At 46.2% G+C, this 17,203-nt stretch overlaps 1 protein-coding gene across 1 annotated transcript in view; it reads right to left on the bottom strand.

Moving 5' to 3' along the window:
* Positions 1 to 17,203, bottom strand: part of CECR2 (CECR2 histone acetyl-lysine reader) — a 118,023-nt gene that overhangs the window by 17,707 nt on the left and 83,113 nt on the right. Inside the window, exons 3-7 of the mRNA XM_069585953.1 lie at positions 12,383 to 12,566; positions 11,405 to 11,544; positions 10,601 to 10,705; positions 8,049 to 8,098; positions 7,267 to 7,436 (exon numbers count right to left, since the gene is read on the bottom strand). Coding sequence (XP_069442054.1) covers positions 7,267 to 7,436; positions 8,049 to 8,098; positions 10,601 to 10,705; positions 11,405 to 11,544; positions 12,383 to 12,566 — 649 coding nt within the window. The remainder of the gene's footprint in view (positions 1 to 7,266; positions 7,437 to 8,048; positions 8,099 to 10,600; positions 10,706 to 11,404; positions 11,545 to 12,382; positions 12,567 to 17,203) is intronic.

Below are 17,203 nucleotides of genomic sequence, written 5' to 3'. Positions count from 1 at the left end.
TCCTTCAAAGAAAGTGCTGCATTTTCTACACATGAGACCCACTGAAAAAGCAGAGAAAAGCAAGTGCTAACCACACAGTGAGGACAGCATGAACGTGTCCTCCCCTGCCTAAGGAAGCACACGCTGTGGAGCACACTCCCTCCTGCCACAACAAAGACGTTACAGACGACAAGCATCTCAGCGACAACAGTGACTCCGGGCCTCCCGCCCGGAGTCAGTGCGAGGAGGAGGAAAGGGGAAATAGGTCATCATGCACAGCCTAAGACTATCTATATAATTTCTTCCAACACACACAACAGGGTATTCTTAATATGGAAAGATAGCTAAAGCAATTAACAGCTGTTGCTGTTTCAGTTGCTAAGTCTTGTCTGACTTTGTGACCCCCCAAAAAATGCCACATGAGTACAAACTGCACAGAAGGTAAATAAAACAAATCCATGATCCTCAGAAAAAACAAAGTGGACTATTCACTCACAGCACTGCAAAAGATGAAAAAGGTGATGTGTCTGCAAAGACGTGGCAACACAGACGGCTCAGAGTGCTGGGGCCACAGGTCTTCCAAAGGACAAGCGAGACACATGTCAGGAACCCCGGGCAGGGTAACGACATTGTGTGACTTCATCTCACAGTTAGACAGCCAGGCAGTGTTTCTGAGTACGTTACAGTCAACAATATTTGAAATAGTGAAAAACTGTGAATATCCTATAGGTTTAAAATAGGTAAAATCACATAACTACTGTGTAGTCATTAAAATTGTTTTTCTGAGGAATATTTAATGAAATATGAAAAGGCTCATGACATTAAATGAAAAACACAGGTCACAAGTCAACAGGCAGTATGATCCCAGGTTTCTAATAAATGTACAGAGAAAAGGCCTGAAGCAAACACATGAAGCTGTAAACAGGGACCCTTGTTACTATGCCTCCTGCACTTTTTACAGTCTTCCCAGTTTTCTATAAGAATGAATAAATTATTTAGGACACAGAACAAGCCCTTCCCAAGTAAGCTGGGGGAATCATCCAGTCTTTCATGTTCTACAATGATCTAATCTTTATTAACCTTTTTCATACAGATCACACAGTAGTGGGAATAAATTCTAAAATTCAAATGTTAAAAGTACCAAGAGGTTGCTACCATGTACAGATTTTACAGTGAGGCATTAAAATGGACTTTAAATAGATTAAGATATTTTGCTAAAACTGAAACAGGAATTTTTAAATTTTTTGTAAGAGTGTAGCTGATGTACAATGTTGCCTTAGTTTCTGCTATACAGTGAAGTGAATTAGTTACTATTGTTATTTGGTAGCTAAGTCATGTCCAACTCCTTGGGACCCCATGGACTGTAGCCCTCCAAGCTCCTCTGTCTTCCACTCTCTCCTGAAGTTTGCTAAAATCCATGTCCATTTAGGTGGTGACGCTGTCCCACCATCTCATCCCCTGCTGCTTCCTCCTTCTGACTTCAGCCAGTTATACATGTGCACATATCCACGCTTCAGTCTATACTCCATCCCTGTGCAGGTCATTACAAACCACCGAACAGAGTCCATCCCTATGCAGGTCACTACAAACCACCGAACAGAGTTCCCTGTGCTATACACTAGGTTCCTACTAACTATCTTTTATATATTAAAGCCAAAAATTTACAACTTAGGAAAATCATAAACACCAAGGACTGCTGCAAAATCGGAGATCATTTAGAAACACACATAAAGACACTGAGGTGAAATTCACATGAAATGAACAACCATCAGTGCACAGCTGAGGGGCACTCGGCATCCTCACAGCGCCTGGCAACCACCATCTGGCTGACCACAGAGCACCCTCAGCACCAGAGACAAAGCCCTGACCTCCATGCCAGCCGCGCCGCAGCCTCACGGCTCCAGCCCCTGGCGACCACCAAGTGACTCTCTTTCCGGGGATCTATTTATTCTGGACATTTCACACAAATGGAATTATAGGATTTTTTGTCTAGTTCAGTTTAGTTGCTCAGTCGTGTCCGACTCTTTGCGACCCCATGAATTGCAGCACGCCAGGCCTCTCTGTCCATCACCAACTCCCGGAGTTCACTCTGACTCACGTCCATCGAGTCGGTGATGCCATCGAGCCACCTCATCCTCTGTCATCCCCTTCTCCTCCTGCCCCCAACACCTCCCAGCATCACAGTCTTTTCCAATGAGTCAACTCTTCCCATGAGGTGGTCTATCTAGTTAGTTGTTTTTAAAATACATTAATATTTATACTAAGCACATAAGAAGTAATAACTTACTCACTGGGATGATTTGAGAGAACAGCATTGAAACACGTGTATCACCATATGTGAAACAGATCACCAGTCCAAGTTCAATGCATGAAACAGGGCACTCAAAGCTGGTACACTGGGATGACCCAGAGGAATGGGATAGGGAGGGAGGTGGGAAGGGGGTTTGGGACAGGGGACACATGTACACCCATGGCTGATTCATGTCAATGTATGGCAAAAAACACAATACTGTAAAGTAATTAGCCTCTAATTAAAATAAATTAATAATAAAAAATAACAATTTAGTCAGCTGAAATTAGAGTATCTTAAAAAGGCAAACCGGTAAGACTCAATCGCATATAAATAATTCTATTAAAAAATGAGCCAAGGATTCGAACAGACATTTTTCCAAGAAAGACACACAGATGGTTAGCAGACACGTGAAAAGAGGCTCAACATCATTAATCATCAGAGAAATGCAAATCAAAACCTCACACCTGTTAGAATGGCCATGATGGGTATCAACAAAATGACAAGAGATGGCAAGTGCTGACGAGGATATGGCAAAAGGGGGATTCGTGTGCACTGCTGGTGGGAATGCAAACTGGCACAGACACTATGGGAGAAAAGAATACAGAGGTTCCCTGAGAGATAAAAGACAGCATCTGATCATGTGGCCCAGCAGCTCCATTCCTGCCCATCTTTCCGAAGGAAGCACAAGCACCAGCCTGAGCATGCGTGCATCTGCCACAGTCACTGCAGCGCAGCAGCCGAGACTCAGACGCGGCCCGAGTGTCCCCCGGGGGGGGAGGGGGAGGACGGGGAAGAGGCGGCGTGTGCACACCGGGCATTACTCAGTCACTAAAGCAAAATGCTGCCAAGCGCGACCACATGGATGACACGAGGGCATCATGGTAGGTGAGGTGAAGTCAGGGAAAGCAAATACTGTACTCAACTCACCCACATGTAGAGTCTAAACACACCCAACTCAAGATACAGAGAATAGACAGGGGCAGGCAAGATGAGCGCAGGCAGTCGGCTGTACAGACATCCATTTATAATACAAGTAACTCCTGGGGATGAGACGGGCTTCCCTCATAGCTCAGAATCCACCTATAATTCAGGAGACCCCGTCGATTCCTGGGTCGGGAAGATCCCCTGGAGAAGGCATAGGCTACCCGCTCCAATATTCTTGGACTTCCCTTGTGGCTCAACTGGTAAAGAATCCGCCAGCAATGTGGGAGACATGGGTTCAATCCCTGGGTTGGGAAGATCCCCTGGAGAAGGGAAAAGGGATGAGATGCACAGCATGGTGACCACAGTCAATAATACTGTGTTGTATGTGAACATAGAATAGATTTTTAGAGTTACTCATCACAAGAAGAAACTCCATGTGAGGTGACAGATACTAACCAGACCTACTGATCATTCTGCAGTGTACGCGACCATCAAACCATTATGCTATACGCTCGAAACTAACGTTACACACCAGTTACACCTCAAACAAAAAAATTGTCTGCAACTCCAAGAGCTCAACAACAACAAACTCAGAGCAGAGTGCTCACAAAGGCCCAGGACCTTCCTGTGTAACATGCTCCTGACCACCTCTGCTCACGGGGGCCCTTCTGCCCATTTCAATACCTGCCTGTCCCCCAACCTGCCTTCTCCAGGCTCCCCCACCTCAGGTTGCTGGCTGCAAACACTTCTACTCAGTGAGACACCACTTTGCCTCATATTTCCTATACCTATTCTCTTTCACTATAATTATTGTTTTATAAATTCAGTAGTTCCCATCTCATGTGAATTCTCAAACAGTATCATTTTATATAAACTGTATCATACACATTTAGGAAAAAACATGCATGAAATGCACCAAGAGTGTTTTAAATTCCCATGCAACTTTCTAGGCAGTGTTGCCACCCCATGGAAGGGACAAGACTTGTGACCTGAAGTTACTTGCAGCAGTCTTTTAAACTGTAACAGTTTAAAGAACCAGTAAAGTCAATAAAAAATATACATATATATATGTTAATAAAAGTTAAAAAAAAATCTTACACTATTTACACTGCAACATTTTTTCTTCCAAAGGGGGTATGAAACAGGGCTTAGAAATCCTCAACATTACAAACATAATCTGGCTGAAGCCCAGCCCAGAACTCCCCATCATTCACCCCCACCCCCACCCCCAACCCCACCAACTCCAGCAGCACAAAGAGGACCTGAACTCCCTGGCCACAGGTGTGCCCAGAGTCTCCTGACCAAAGAAAAAAAAAAGCACTGGAACAGAGTTTCAGAGGTCAGCAGAGTGACGCTTTGCCGGTATTTTCCCCGGAGTCATAATCAAAAGACTTTCTGGGGCAAGAAGACTGGACTCCCGGGAGACCAGAAAACCTCCCAATAAGCCTTTAAAGACCTAAAGATTTTTTCGGCTGTTTAAAAGAAGCACAAAACTCATGCCATACCAGAGGCTTTCCTCAACGTACTCAGTACTGTAACAGACATCAAGAACCTCTTCAATATCAAGCAGAGCGGAATAGACAAACAACACTGCAAAGAAGAGCCAAAAACTTGAGTGTTTAAAGCTAAGCTTTTGCTGGCAATCAATGACGAAACTTCCTGTCTGTCTGTATTCAGATTACTGTGCAAGCTGAGATGTAAAATAGGACATTTAAGGCTTAGCCCAGGGTAGTGAGCAGAGATGGGAACGAGCTTTCAAACTGTCCAGGTAAACAGAGAGCAGGAGCCCATCCAGGCCAATGAGGCACAAAACCAGTTGAGAACTATGGCTGGACAGCTGACTGAGGCCACTCCAAAGCCAGGGACCCAGAGGAGGAGGAGACCTGGGAGATCCAGAAGTCAGGCAGAAGAGAGCCCTGCCCGGAGGCCGAAGAGACGTGTTCATATACCTTACGGGCCAAAGTAAAAAACAGAGGATGAGTCCAAACACATAGTAAACACAGAAATTCACGAGTGAGCATTTCCCTCTTCAGGGCTCAAGGCAGAGAGACAACCAGCTGTGACATCAATGACTGCAAGGCCAGGGGAGTCCATACTGGCACAGGCCATCAGACACAGCCTGCAGGAAGTGTTTTCTGACCACGCACTGCCTCAAAAGCCAGTGGAACATCTGTGCTAGGAGACACGGGGCTGAAAACTAGAGCAAATCTGGAGTAGAGGAGGGTGCCCCTCATTCCTGCCCCCACACTCTCTTATTTCAACACCACCCTCAGCTTCCCCCCTCCCGTGCAGTCCAGGTCTCTCAGACCTCTTAGCAAACGGAAGCAGCCGCTTAAACTCGTTTACTGCTCTAAACTACTTGACAGAGCAGAGGGCTCCATCGCGGGCTCCCGGCAGGCTCCAATCCTCCTTGCGATCTTGCTGGTGCACTTCATGGAACTTGCATTCACATCGCTGAACAAGGAGTCAATTTAAATTCATCCAGAATGGGGAACTAAGAAAGCTGTATGTCAACGGTAGCCAAGCCAATTCTTTCTTCGTTTTATAACTATTTGGAAATTATCATTTTTTAAAGTTTTAGTGAATAAACCTGAATGGTTCTGGAGCTTCTGATGGGATCCCTGTGTGAAAACTCTCCTAATTACTGGTCTGCTAAAAGCTTTCCTGCTGCATAATGCCAATTCTGATTTTTGTGCATATCACCCCCATTTAACTAAAGCTTGCATAGTTACAGTACTGGACAACTCTCAAAATATCAAATCCATTATTCCATCCTTTAGTTTCTAATGTCATGGTTCTTGAAAATTGCACTTAAGATTTAAGTGCTTCTCTCGCAAAGAATCAACTCCTGAAATTTTCTGTAATAACACCACCTGTTTTATGCTTGTAAATTTTTCCCCTTAACTCCCTAATCTAAAGTCTTTTCAGTTAAAAAGGCAGAAATTACAAAAGAGTGTAAGCAGGTTAGGTACAAGCCTTACAGATAATTGAAGGGGCTGTCATTAATCATACAGTCTCTATTTAAATAGTAACTACGAAAACTAGATTCCACATCTCAAGTCCTGGACAAAAATGGTCACAGCGGGCTGTGGACGACAAGATCCGAGAGGAATCATCATCACCAGGACAAAGGACAGCAACGAGGAGACACTCACATGAAGACGCAATTCCTGAGGCTCTGAAGTCAGGCCTACGACTCACCCCAGAGCACTGATCTGCTCAACAGTTACAAATGCCACCGAACTCACAACATATCACTGTCACTGCATCTGTCACTGTGTTCCCCTCCGCTGCCCCCGAGATGCGCTGCAGCAGGAATTGCTAACACTTCCTCCCCAGGTTTCAGGGCAGGGCTGGCATTCTTATGTTTTCTGTTAACAACCATTAAGAATCTGAAGCATCAATTTTATCGAAACTGGATGGTTATCAAGCATTGACCACAGAACAGGCACGCCAGAGAGTCATCTGGAGGTTACAGTGACAAGGAAGGTGTGGCTCGTGGCCTGGAGCTGCCTCCACAACTCCCGATGAAACAGGACGAGGAGACACCTTGTGGGGGAAACCTCAGGCTAAGACAGTCCAGGGACAGCGCACAGAAACAACTCCAGCAGGGCTCCGGAGAGCCTCGGGACAGGCACGGGAGCAGACGGGACGCACGGCAAGAGGCCGGGACTGGAGTGCCAGGAGGTTAGAGGAGGTACTGAGGGAGCAACAGACAGCCCTCAGGCAGGTCTGAACTCAGAGTTTAGACCTGCTGTTAGAGGGAGACCACCAGATGAGTTTTCTAAAAAGGGGGGGAAGCAGCAGCATACACACAAGGAGAGGCGTGCAGAGCGTCTGCCGAGACACACCTGGGGTCCAGGAGCCATGAGCATGGGTGGAGCGTGAGGGCTAAATCCCAGGACCCACAGTAAGGAAAGCAGGGGCTCAAGGTCCTGCTCTTGGGGCCCGGAGGAAAGCTGGGAGAAAGAGGAAAGCTGGACCGCTCAGCAGAGCGTGGGGCCGCACAAGTCTCTGAGGAAGGCAACCTGCCCAGAGCGGCTTCGCCCTACGTGGGTCCGTGTGCGCACCTTCTGGGCGATCATGCTGCAGATCTCGGGCAGGAAGTCCTCGCTGAGCAGTTTGTAGAGCTGGCGCTCTCGCACAGAGGTCCTCTCCCGGAAACTCTCGGTGACCTGTCTCCACTCCTGCTCAGTCTGGCACAGGAGCCACCAGGAGCCTTGCCCTGGTCCCTGGGACCCTAGAAGAGAAGGTCAAGGTCAGGAAACAGGCCCATGGACCTCCTCCTCCTCTCTGCCCTCAGGTTCACCGGCGCCCTGGGTTACCCTTCAAGGCTGATAATGTATACTTCAGACGTTCTGGCTGCTCTCCTGTTCAAAACTAAGAGCTATGAGGTCAATACAAACACAACTATGTTGACCTTCACACTAATAACCTAGAAATGTTCCGATGCATCTGCTGTTCTGCATACGTGGCTTTGAGCTGCAGGAGTGTTCCTTGTTACATTGAGATACTGTAAATTGCTTTTTCTCCTCAAATGTTTGTATTGGATTACAGATTGCATGAACACAGTACACATCCTTATGTTGTAAAGTATTTCACGTTAAAAGAAAGCTCTTGAGAAGCTTTGCATTCATCCCAGTGTTAGGAGCCTATTACGCTGGGCCTGGGAAGGGGCTCAAGTGAAGTGACCTGATCCTGATCTCGAGTGACTCGTGAGGAGAGATGGACACAGGGCAACAATGTGCGAGGGGCAAGGAGGCTGGCGGGAAGACTACTGCAGTGGTCCCAGCAGTCTGCACTAGCCTCTGGAAGGTGACGTAAGCCCTCCAAGCCCTACGAAGGCCATTACCGTTTCTTGTCTGCAACTCAGATGCTGAGGAGTTCTCTTCCTGCTTGTCACTAGAACAAAGGAAAGGGGTCACCATTAAAACAAAAACACGGCCGAAATTTTCTGTGCTTCCCTAGAAGGAAGGCACACTGGCTTCCTATTAATACCAGAAAAGTGTGTGTGTGTGTTTGCGTGTAATGCACATTGGCTTACTATTAATACTAGGAGTGTGTGTGTGTGTGTGTGTAAGGCACAGCAGCTTACCATTAACACCAGGTGTGTGTCCCTGACACGTCAACAGAGCAAGGTCAGGAACACGGAGGCGGGCAAGTTGGCAGAGAGAGGGGAAGGACGACACATAGGAATATGGCACCACTGCCCAGGAGAGGAGGAGCTCAGTGTCGACAGTTAAACCCCAAGGAAAGGGCTTGCTACCCGACCAAGGCCTGTACTGAACACAAGACTGTTGAACTGACCCCCACAGTAGGCTGATGTGAGCAACACAGGTTCTGAGGCTGCCCACCCCCACTCAAGGCATGCCACCTTGACCTCAGCAAAGTCAACGAAATTCCCTGGAAAACAGGACCGTTCGTGATATGAGACACAAACACACTCAGTGTTTCATGACCAATAGTGTTGTCTCCCTAGACCATGAAGGACATGCTCTGGATGTTCTGGCCCTGCACAGCCTCCTGGAAGAATGGAAATGCCCCGCGTCATTGCTGTGCAACAAAGGCAGCCACAGGCCGCACTCACCCACTCGGCAAAAGCGCGGCTGATGTGACTGAGGAACTGAACTTTAAATTTTATTTACTTTTAAAAAAACATTAAAAATTATTTTAGGGACTGAACTTTCTCTCTTTTTCCCCCTTCTACATATATCTTACTGTATTTTTTTTTCATCATTCTTAAAAAAAAAAAAAACTTTTTGGAGAAGGAAATGGCAACCTACTCCAGTATTTTTGCCTGGAGAATCCCCATGGACAGAGGAGCCTGGCAGGCTACAGTCCATGGGGTCATGAGGACTCGGACACAACTGAGTGACTAAGCACACAGTTAATAAAAATGAATGGTGTTTAGTAAAAAACAAAAACAAACTTAACTGAGGTATAGTTTCAGGTGTACAACACACACAGTGACCACAATGTTTAAAGATTACACTCCATATACAGTTACTATAAAACAGTGGCACATCCCTGCGCTGTACTGGGCGGCCCACCAGCCTTTTGTGAGACGTACTCATTTGAAGCTCTGTCCCCTAGCTCGCGCCTCCCCTTCTGTTTCCCCACTGGTCACCCCCGGTTTGTTCTCTGTATCTGCTTTGTTACATTCACGAGTTTTACTTTTTAGATTTCACAAAGTTTTATTTAATTTAAAAATACTTCAATACTGCACTGTATTCAGAACGCTACAGAATAAAGTCACCAGCAGAGGGCAGCACAGGAGCACTGGGCTTGTGAGGTAAGGACACCCCACTGTGGCTCTCTGATTCTGGGGCTCAAGGGAACCAAAGATGAAGGTACAGAACAGCTTGCTGGATTTACATGGACGTGTAGGCTGCTAACAAAACCCAGAAACTGATGTCTTGTGTGTAAAACACGACTATTTCTCACAAATTCTGGTGGGAGGAAAGCTTGCATTCTATAGTCAAAATTTCAGAAAAGTTAAGTGGAACATTGATTGTTAAAAAAAAAACAAAAACAAATTCTGATTGACTGATTCATAATCAGATCCCTAAAAACATTTATTAGCAGTTAATAAGCAACACAGTGAAATCTGGTCCAATTCAGGCATTTAGCTTATTTAAGCAGTTCTAACAATAAACCAGAGAACAAGGAAGCAGTTTGCCCTGTGTTATTAGAATTTTTAAGACTGTGACTTAATTTCCATAAGTGAATAATTATATATCCGATCCTTAAGTAAAAGGTATAAAAGTATTTTTACATAGTACAGGTCAGACCCTCAAAACTCTTATATTGAGATTCACATGGTGGATATCCCTAAAAGACAATGACATACTAAAATGAAATTTCCCAGGACTTCCCTAATGGTCAAGATTCTGAGCTTCCACTGCAGGAGATCCCTGGTTGGGAAACTAAAATTCTGCCTGCATGAAGCACACTGTGGCCAAAAAATTAATTAAAAATTTTCCAAAATATAACAATCTTTTTCTTTGCTAAAATTAAATACCAAATAAACACTTAAAAAATTTTAAGGTCTCATCTTAACAAAATGAGTTCTAACACAATAAAGCACGTTTACTACTGAAGCCTCCTTACCAGCAAAGAACTAATAGACTCACAGTATTAACTCTTCCACCTCCTGTGAAGAAATCAGGGGCAAAGGGATCTGAAAGGCACTTCCTGTGAGCAGGTGCCTTCCGCTGCCAGAGCCCCCACTGCCCAGGGGGAGGGCTCCCAGACAGCTGGTAACTTGAGAGGGGCCAGGCCAGGGACCCCAAGGACTCCAGTGCACACCCATGTCCTCCCCGAGACACAGAGAGCAAGCACGGGGCGAGCCCTTCCAGCATAAGGGTTTGGGTTAGGGACCTTCACACACCAAGATTTTCTCACCTCATGAAAGTTTCCTCCTGTAGTTTTTTCCGTTTTGGGGGTCTTCCTCTTCTTTTACCTGTTTTCCCAGGAACATTTGAGACATTTTTTTGTCCTTCACTTTCCCTAAGAAGTAGTACATTAAACAGAAATGTCAGTTGTCTGGCCACGAGGTTACTAAACAGGACGAAGGCAGCAGTTACGGGGACAGGACAGGGCGACCTCACGTCTTCTGTTATTATTAATAAAACGTGGAACCAAGGAAATGGACATCTCCCATACGAATATCTGGGCTGGTAAAGAATCGGCCTGGGAGACCTGGGTTTGATCCTTGGGCTGGGAAGATCCCCTGGAGAAGGGAAAGGCTACCCACTCCAGTATTCTGGCCTGGAGAATCCCATGGACTGTATAGTCCACAGGGTCGCAGAGTCAGACATGACTAAGAGACTTTCACTTTTCAGGCTTCCCTAACAGCTAAGAGTCCAGCAACCTGAAGTGCGGGGAAGATGGCAGCACCGCTCTGGGACGTTGCCCGAGGCCTCTTTCTTGCCAAGACCCCAGGTAGGATGGGGTTCTCCAGAACCCACTCTGCCACGAGGAAAGGCCCAGGGCGCGCTCGTGCTGCTGAGAACTGGCACGAGTCACCACCCCGGGGAGCAGGGCTGGAGAGTGAGTCCTTTGTGCTTCTGTGTGGCGTGCCTCCTTGCAGGCATGCTGCTACACACAGCTCACTCCTCCATGAGAAAAGCTAAGCTGCGCAGCAGAATTTGGAGGCACTGGGCATTAATGGCCATGGCGACGGCAACATGACCTCCAGGAAGGTACCTGCTCAGAGAGAGCTCTCCATGGGACCCTCCTTGTGCCGGGTCCTCCTTGTACATTCGCGTTCCGTAGAAATACCAGTAGAGGGCCCCTGAGCTGTCCTCGCCCAGCGGCTCCACACGGAGACTGTCTGCGTCCAGGCCCTGCGCAGGTCAGGGAAAGAGGTTTGGGCAACAAGAGAAAATGGAAATGAGAATCTGAAATATATTCTCACAGATCCCTCACATTACAATGCCCAAACACCTGGGGTAATTCTCATTCCGGGTCCAGACATATCAGACCAGGATAAGGCGCCTGCTCTAAGAACAGGATGTGGAAATATTTCAAACCCTTCCTATCCACATCACTGCTCCCATGTTCCCCAAAACAGAGAAAGCCAAAAGAATTCTGATGAACTTGCAACGCATCTGGCTTGAACCCACACGAGGAGAGACAAGCCTGACAGGAGAGTCAGTGCCGCAGCAGCCTCAACCCACACGATGCCGGGCCACCAGCCAGCCCAGCCCAGCCCAGCGCTCTCACTCACCAGCACGACCTCAGTGCCGCCCCCGGTGGCTGAGACCAAGGCCTCGGTGAAGGTGGAGCTGAGCTGGGCCACAGATCTTACCACGGTTCCCACCCAAGCCCACAGGCACCCTCGACCTCCCAGTGAGGGCAGGATCAGGTGAGGCAGAGGTGGCCAGAGCCCCACCCAGCACACTTCTGCCACATGCATGCAGCATGTGTTGGGGATGGGGTCAAGTCTTTGGGAGGTGTCATAAACCTTAATTATGCCAAGCCAAATTTCAGACCTCAGGAAGTAACATTCAGTGACTAATGTAACTGCAATTCTGGCTGGTGACAGAGCAGACAGGTGCCTACAACTGTTCCCACGTCAGCAGGGGCCTGGGATGTGGAAAGGGGGCACACCAAAGCGGCCAGCACAACCCAGAGCCAGCTTCCCTGAACCGGCTCCAGGGAGGCTGCCTGTCAGTCACACACCTTGAGGAGGTCGAAGACGTCGTCTGCGTCCAGCCGGTAGTCACAAAGGCGGTGGAGAATCTCCACTCGGGTGCGCAGGGGTAGGTCCTGGAAGCTGGCCTCCCGCAGAGGGTTGGGCTTCCCCTCCTCCAGCTCCCAGCGGTAGTTGATGATGTCCTCCAGGTAGCTGTGGAAGGTCTGAGGCCTAGCCAGTGGTCCCAGACACAAAGGTGCGTGAATACCACACAGAGGATTGGGGGGTGGGGTGGGGGTGGGGGCGCTGGGGGCTGATACAGTAGCAGAACTGAAAGCCCCGGAAGGGCCTGCAAGCCCCTCGAGGAAACGCTTGTTACTGCACCATGTCCTTGGAGCTGACCCTGTCAAGTCCCAAAGATTACCAATGTTTAAGCAAGTTTCTCACAGAACAGGTTGTTCTGCACATTCAGCCACAAGCAGCACATTGCGCGGCAGTAGCTGCACGTATGCAGTGTCAACGGCAGACACCGCAAGAGGTCGTGTCGACCGTCACCTGTACAGGCAGACGCTATGGAGCTCAAGAGGCATTCAGTTTACACGGGCAGATTCTACAGACCTCAGGGGGCACTCGGTTCAAAGTCAGGTCCACGACTGAAGAGGGCAAACAGCAAAGAGGGCCAGGGTCTGCCTGGCTTAATCCATTCATATTTCATGTTCTGATGCAAAGGTAGAAAAACCTTCTCCAGAGCACAAGCATGAACAAACAAGAACACAGAACACATTCATGTGCTATTACGCGTAACCTTGCAGGCATGATACGAAACACTGTATTCTAAACTTGAGAGCTTTTTCTGCAGGAAACATTTCAGACAGTTCAATGACAACTTAAATTTCTGACTAGTACCTAAATGTGCCTTGTATATAACAGGGTGTTACGCATGCCTGCGTGCTTAGCCGTGTCTGACTCTTTGCAACCCTATGGACTATCGCCTGCCAGGCTCCGCTGTCTGTGGGATTCTCCAGGCAAAAATACTGGAGCGGCTGCCAAGTTTCCTTCTCCAGGGGATCCTCCTGACTCAGGGACTGAACCTGCATCTCCTGTGTTTCCGACACTGCAGGTGGGTTCTTCACCCACTGAGCCATGGGGAAAGCCCCAACATGTAACAAAGTGATGTTCGATCGTTAGATAGTCACTCTGTATCTCAACTAGTGAAGAATCTGGATACAATTTCACCTAACGCTTGCTCTAAAAACATTTTTCTCACTGAACAAATAGCTCCAAATGAATTATGTAGGTCAATATCTTTAAAAGAGGCAGTTCCCATGTTATTTTTTCCCCCCATGTTATTTTATAATCTACGGTCGTTATAGCTGTAGAAAAAGTCAGAAGAAATATTCTTAGAAAAAAACAAAGGGTCTTAGGCAACTAAGAAATGAAACATTATGCTTTTTCAAAGAGAGAAGGAACTTTATTTCCTTCCCACTGATACCTCAAACTAGCATAGAGTGAATGTGGTTAGCTCATCGAAATCCATCATGCCACCTGGAAACAGGGCTCTCGGCCCAGGGACCGGAGGGAGCCCTGCCTGCGGCACCTGCAGCTCTTACAAACTGAGGCCACTCAGTGCAGGGCACTTGTTCTGGATGGTTATCACCAACCCTTTCAATAGAACAAAAAGACTGAAGCACGTGGTCCATGGCTATGTTCCTTCTTGTTTGAAAGAAGCTCTAAATGCTAGTTAAACCCCCCCCCCCCCAAAATAGTCCGCAGGAGAGAGAGAGACATAACTATCTATCCACACTCCAGGGTGAGCATCTCAGAACCCCAGCAGAGAGCTGCTTGCTTTGCTTTCCCCAGAACAAGCTTCTCCCAGGAGACCCACGTGGCCCGGGAGGCGTGACCAACCAGGGAAACAACCTGCCTGAGATCACCAGGGTGGAAGGAAGACTGCTGCTTCAGCTCTGAGACATGAAAGGGTACCTGCAGTCCATGTGCAGGGAGCAGTGAGGACCTGGCGTCCCAGGGCCACGTAGAGACTAAATAGAAAAATTCAGTTCCGTTCAGTCGCTCAGTCATGTCTGACTCTGCAACCCCATGGACTGCAGCATGCCAGGCTTCCCTGTCCAACACCAACTCCCGGAGTTTACTCAAACTCATCTCCATTGAGTTGGTGATGCCATCCAACCATCTCATCCTCTGTCATCCCCTTCTCGTCCTGCCTTCAATCTTACCCATCATCAGGGTCTTTTAAAGTGAGGTGAGGCCATCTTCGCATCAGGTGGCCAAAGTATTGGAGTTTCAGCTTCAGCATCAGTCCTTCCAATGAATATTCAGGACTGATTTCCTTTAGGATGGACTGGCTAGATCTCCTTGCTGTCCTACATCACAGTTCAAAAGCATCAATTCTTCAGCGCTCAGCTTTCTTTATGGTCCAACTTTCACATCCACAAATAAAGAGACTAACTTTTGGTAATTCCTAAAAGGCCCCATAAGAACATTAGAAAACTGCTTATTCATAAAGATCATAGAACAATTCAGTCCAAAACCACTAAACCAATGCCTCTTTTGCAGGACTATATGGTACCTGCCATGTCTTGAAATCAATTAAGAAATCATGACAAAAAAAAAAAAAAGAAATCATGACAATTTCAAATTCAAGGAAAATATGACTAAGATATAAAACATATTTTAACAGGGAAATACATATATAACAGATTTTGTGTATATAAATGCTTATGCTAGGTAAAAAAGAAGAGAATTAAAAGTCATCTAGAAATTTTTTTAAAGCCCCTTGGAAATCTTTATCTTTAAAAAGATAAAGAATTGTCTTTAGTGGAAGCCAGATGGTACCTTAAATACTATTTGTATGAATTGAAAGTCTGGAGTGTCAAGTTTAAGGTGAGAAATGGTACAGTAAGAATTCTAAACAGCTTCTGATAATTAAAGATGCACCCTGCTACCCCAGAATCACTCTCTCTCGCATACACGCACGCACGCACGCACACACACACACACACACACACAGATATATACATGCACCCACACAGTCTATAAGAAATAAAGTGAAATACTTAACAGAAGAAACTATCGAAGGACAAAGGAAGGAAAAAAATTAGAAGGAAACAGGTGAAGAGACACTCATTAGTCATTTAGGGAATGCAAATCAAAACCCAGTAAGGTACCATGCCACACCCACCGGATGGCTAAAATTAAAGAGACAGGTAAGAACAAGTGCTAACCACTTACTAACTCAGAGAAAGGGGAATGTTCGCACACTGTTAGGGGGAGTGTAAAATGATGCAGTTGCTTTGCAAATATTTGGTAAGTTGCTCAGAACTTAAACAGAATTACCATATGACCCAACCATTCCACTCTTAGGTACACAGCCAAGAGAAATGAAAACTTGCACCCACACAAAAACAAGTACACTAATGTTCATATACAGCAGCACGATTCATAACAGTCAAAAAACTGAAACAGCACCATGTCCATGAACCGACAGATAAATAAAACATTCAGCAGAGTACTTTCTGACCATAAAATGAATGAGTCCTGGATTCACGATACAGTGTGTTTGAAAGCATGCTAAATAAATTAGCCTAATACCTACACATATGCCTTCTACCTACAGAAGCACCTAGAATAGTGAACCAACAACATGCACAGAAAGCCCATGAGTTAGTGGGACTGGTGGCTGCAGGGAGTGAGGAGCGACAGCTGATGGGCGTGAGCTGTCTTATGAGGCTGACGAACCGTTCCGGAATTCAACAGCAGTGATGACTATACAATCGGTGAATACTCTGAACACCCACCCATGAGCTGGGCACTTAAAAACCCCAGAGACACAAGTGGAAAACCAACCATACCAATGATTATACTAAATGTAAGTGAACTAACAAGTCAAACATGCTTAGTAGGAAATTTATAGCTTTGGAATGCCTATATTGAAAAAAGGCTCATAACCAGTACTATAACTTAAGAAGAAAGAAAAGGCCAAAGTAAACAGAAGTAATAATAAAGACAAATCAATATAACAAAAAAGATTTTAAAAAGAAAACGAACAGCAGGTAAGGTTAAAAGTTGGTTCCTTAGTAAAACATTTTAAAAGTTGAAAAACCTGTAGAAAGAATCAACTTCTAGAGGGAAAGAGAGACAGCACAAATTACAACATCAGGAATGAAAGTGGAACCACTGTGGATCCTACAGATATTAAGAGGATAAGAGAATATTATGAATAGCACTATGGAAATAAATTTAAAAACTGAAACAGACAAATTCCTTGAAAAATGCCAAAATGACTTACCAAGGTCATGACTTAAGAAAGAGACCATCCAGAAGAAAAAGGAACCCTCCTACACTGTTGGTAGCAATGTAAACTGGTACAGCCACTATGCAGAATAGTTTGGAGGTTTCTCAAAACACAGAGAACAGTGCTAGCATATGGTCCAGCAATCCCACTCCTGGTATATACCCACACAAAACTATAATTCAAAAAGATACATGCACCCCTTATGTTCACAGCAGCACTATTTATAATATCTAAAGACATGGAAGCAACATAAATTTTCATCAACAGATGACTGGATAAAGATGCGATACATATAAACAACAGAATGTTTCTCAACCGTAAAAAGAATGAAATAATGCCACCTGCAGCGTCATGGATGGACCTGGAGATGATCACACTAAGTGAAGTGGGACGGACAAACACCACACGATGCACTCACATGTGAGGTCTAAAATATGACAGACTCACCTGTGAAACAAACTCGCAGACACAGAAAACAGACATGTGGTTGCCAGAGAAAGGGGGTGAGGGGGGAGTGATGGATTGGGAGTCTGGGATTAGCAGACGCACACTGGTC

This window comes from Ovis canadensis, chromosome 3, assembly GCF_042477335.2.
Source record: "Ovis canadensis isolate MfBH-ARS-UI-01 breed Bighorn chromosome 3, ARS-UI_OviCan_v2, whole genome shotgun sequence".
Classification (NCBI taxonomy): Eukaryota; Metazoa; Chordata; class Mammalia; order Artiodactyla; family Bovidae; genus Ovis; species Ovis canadensis.
The sequence above is the reverse complement of the archived record's forward strand: the minus strand, read 5'-3'. Positions and strand labels throughout refer to the sequence as shown.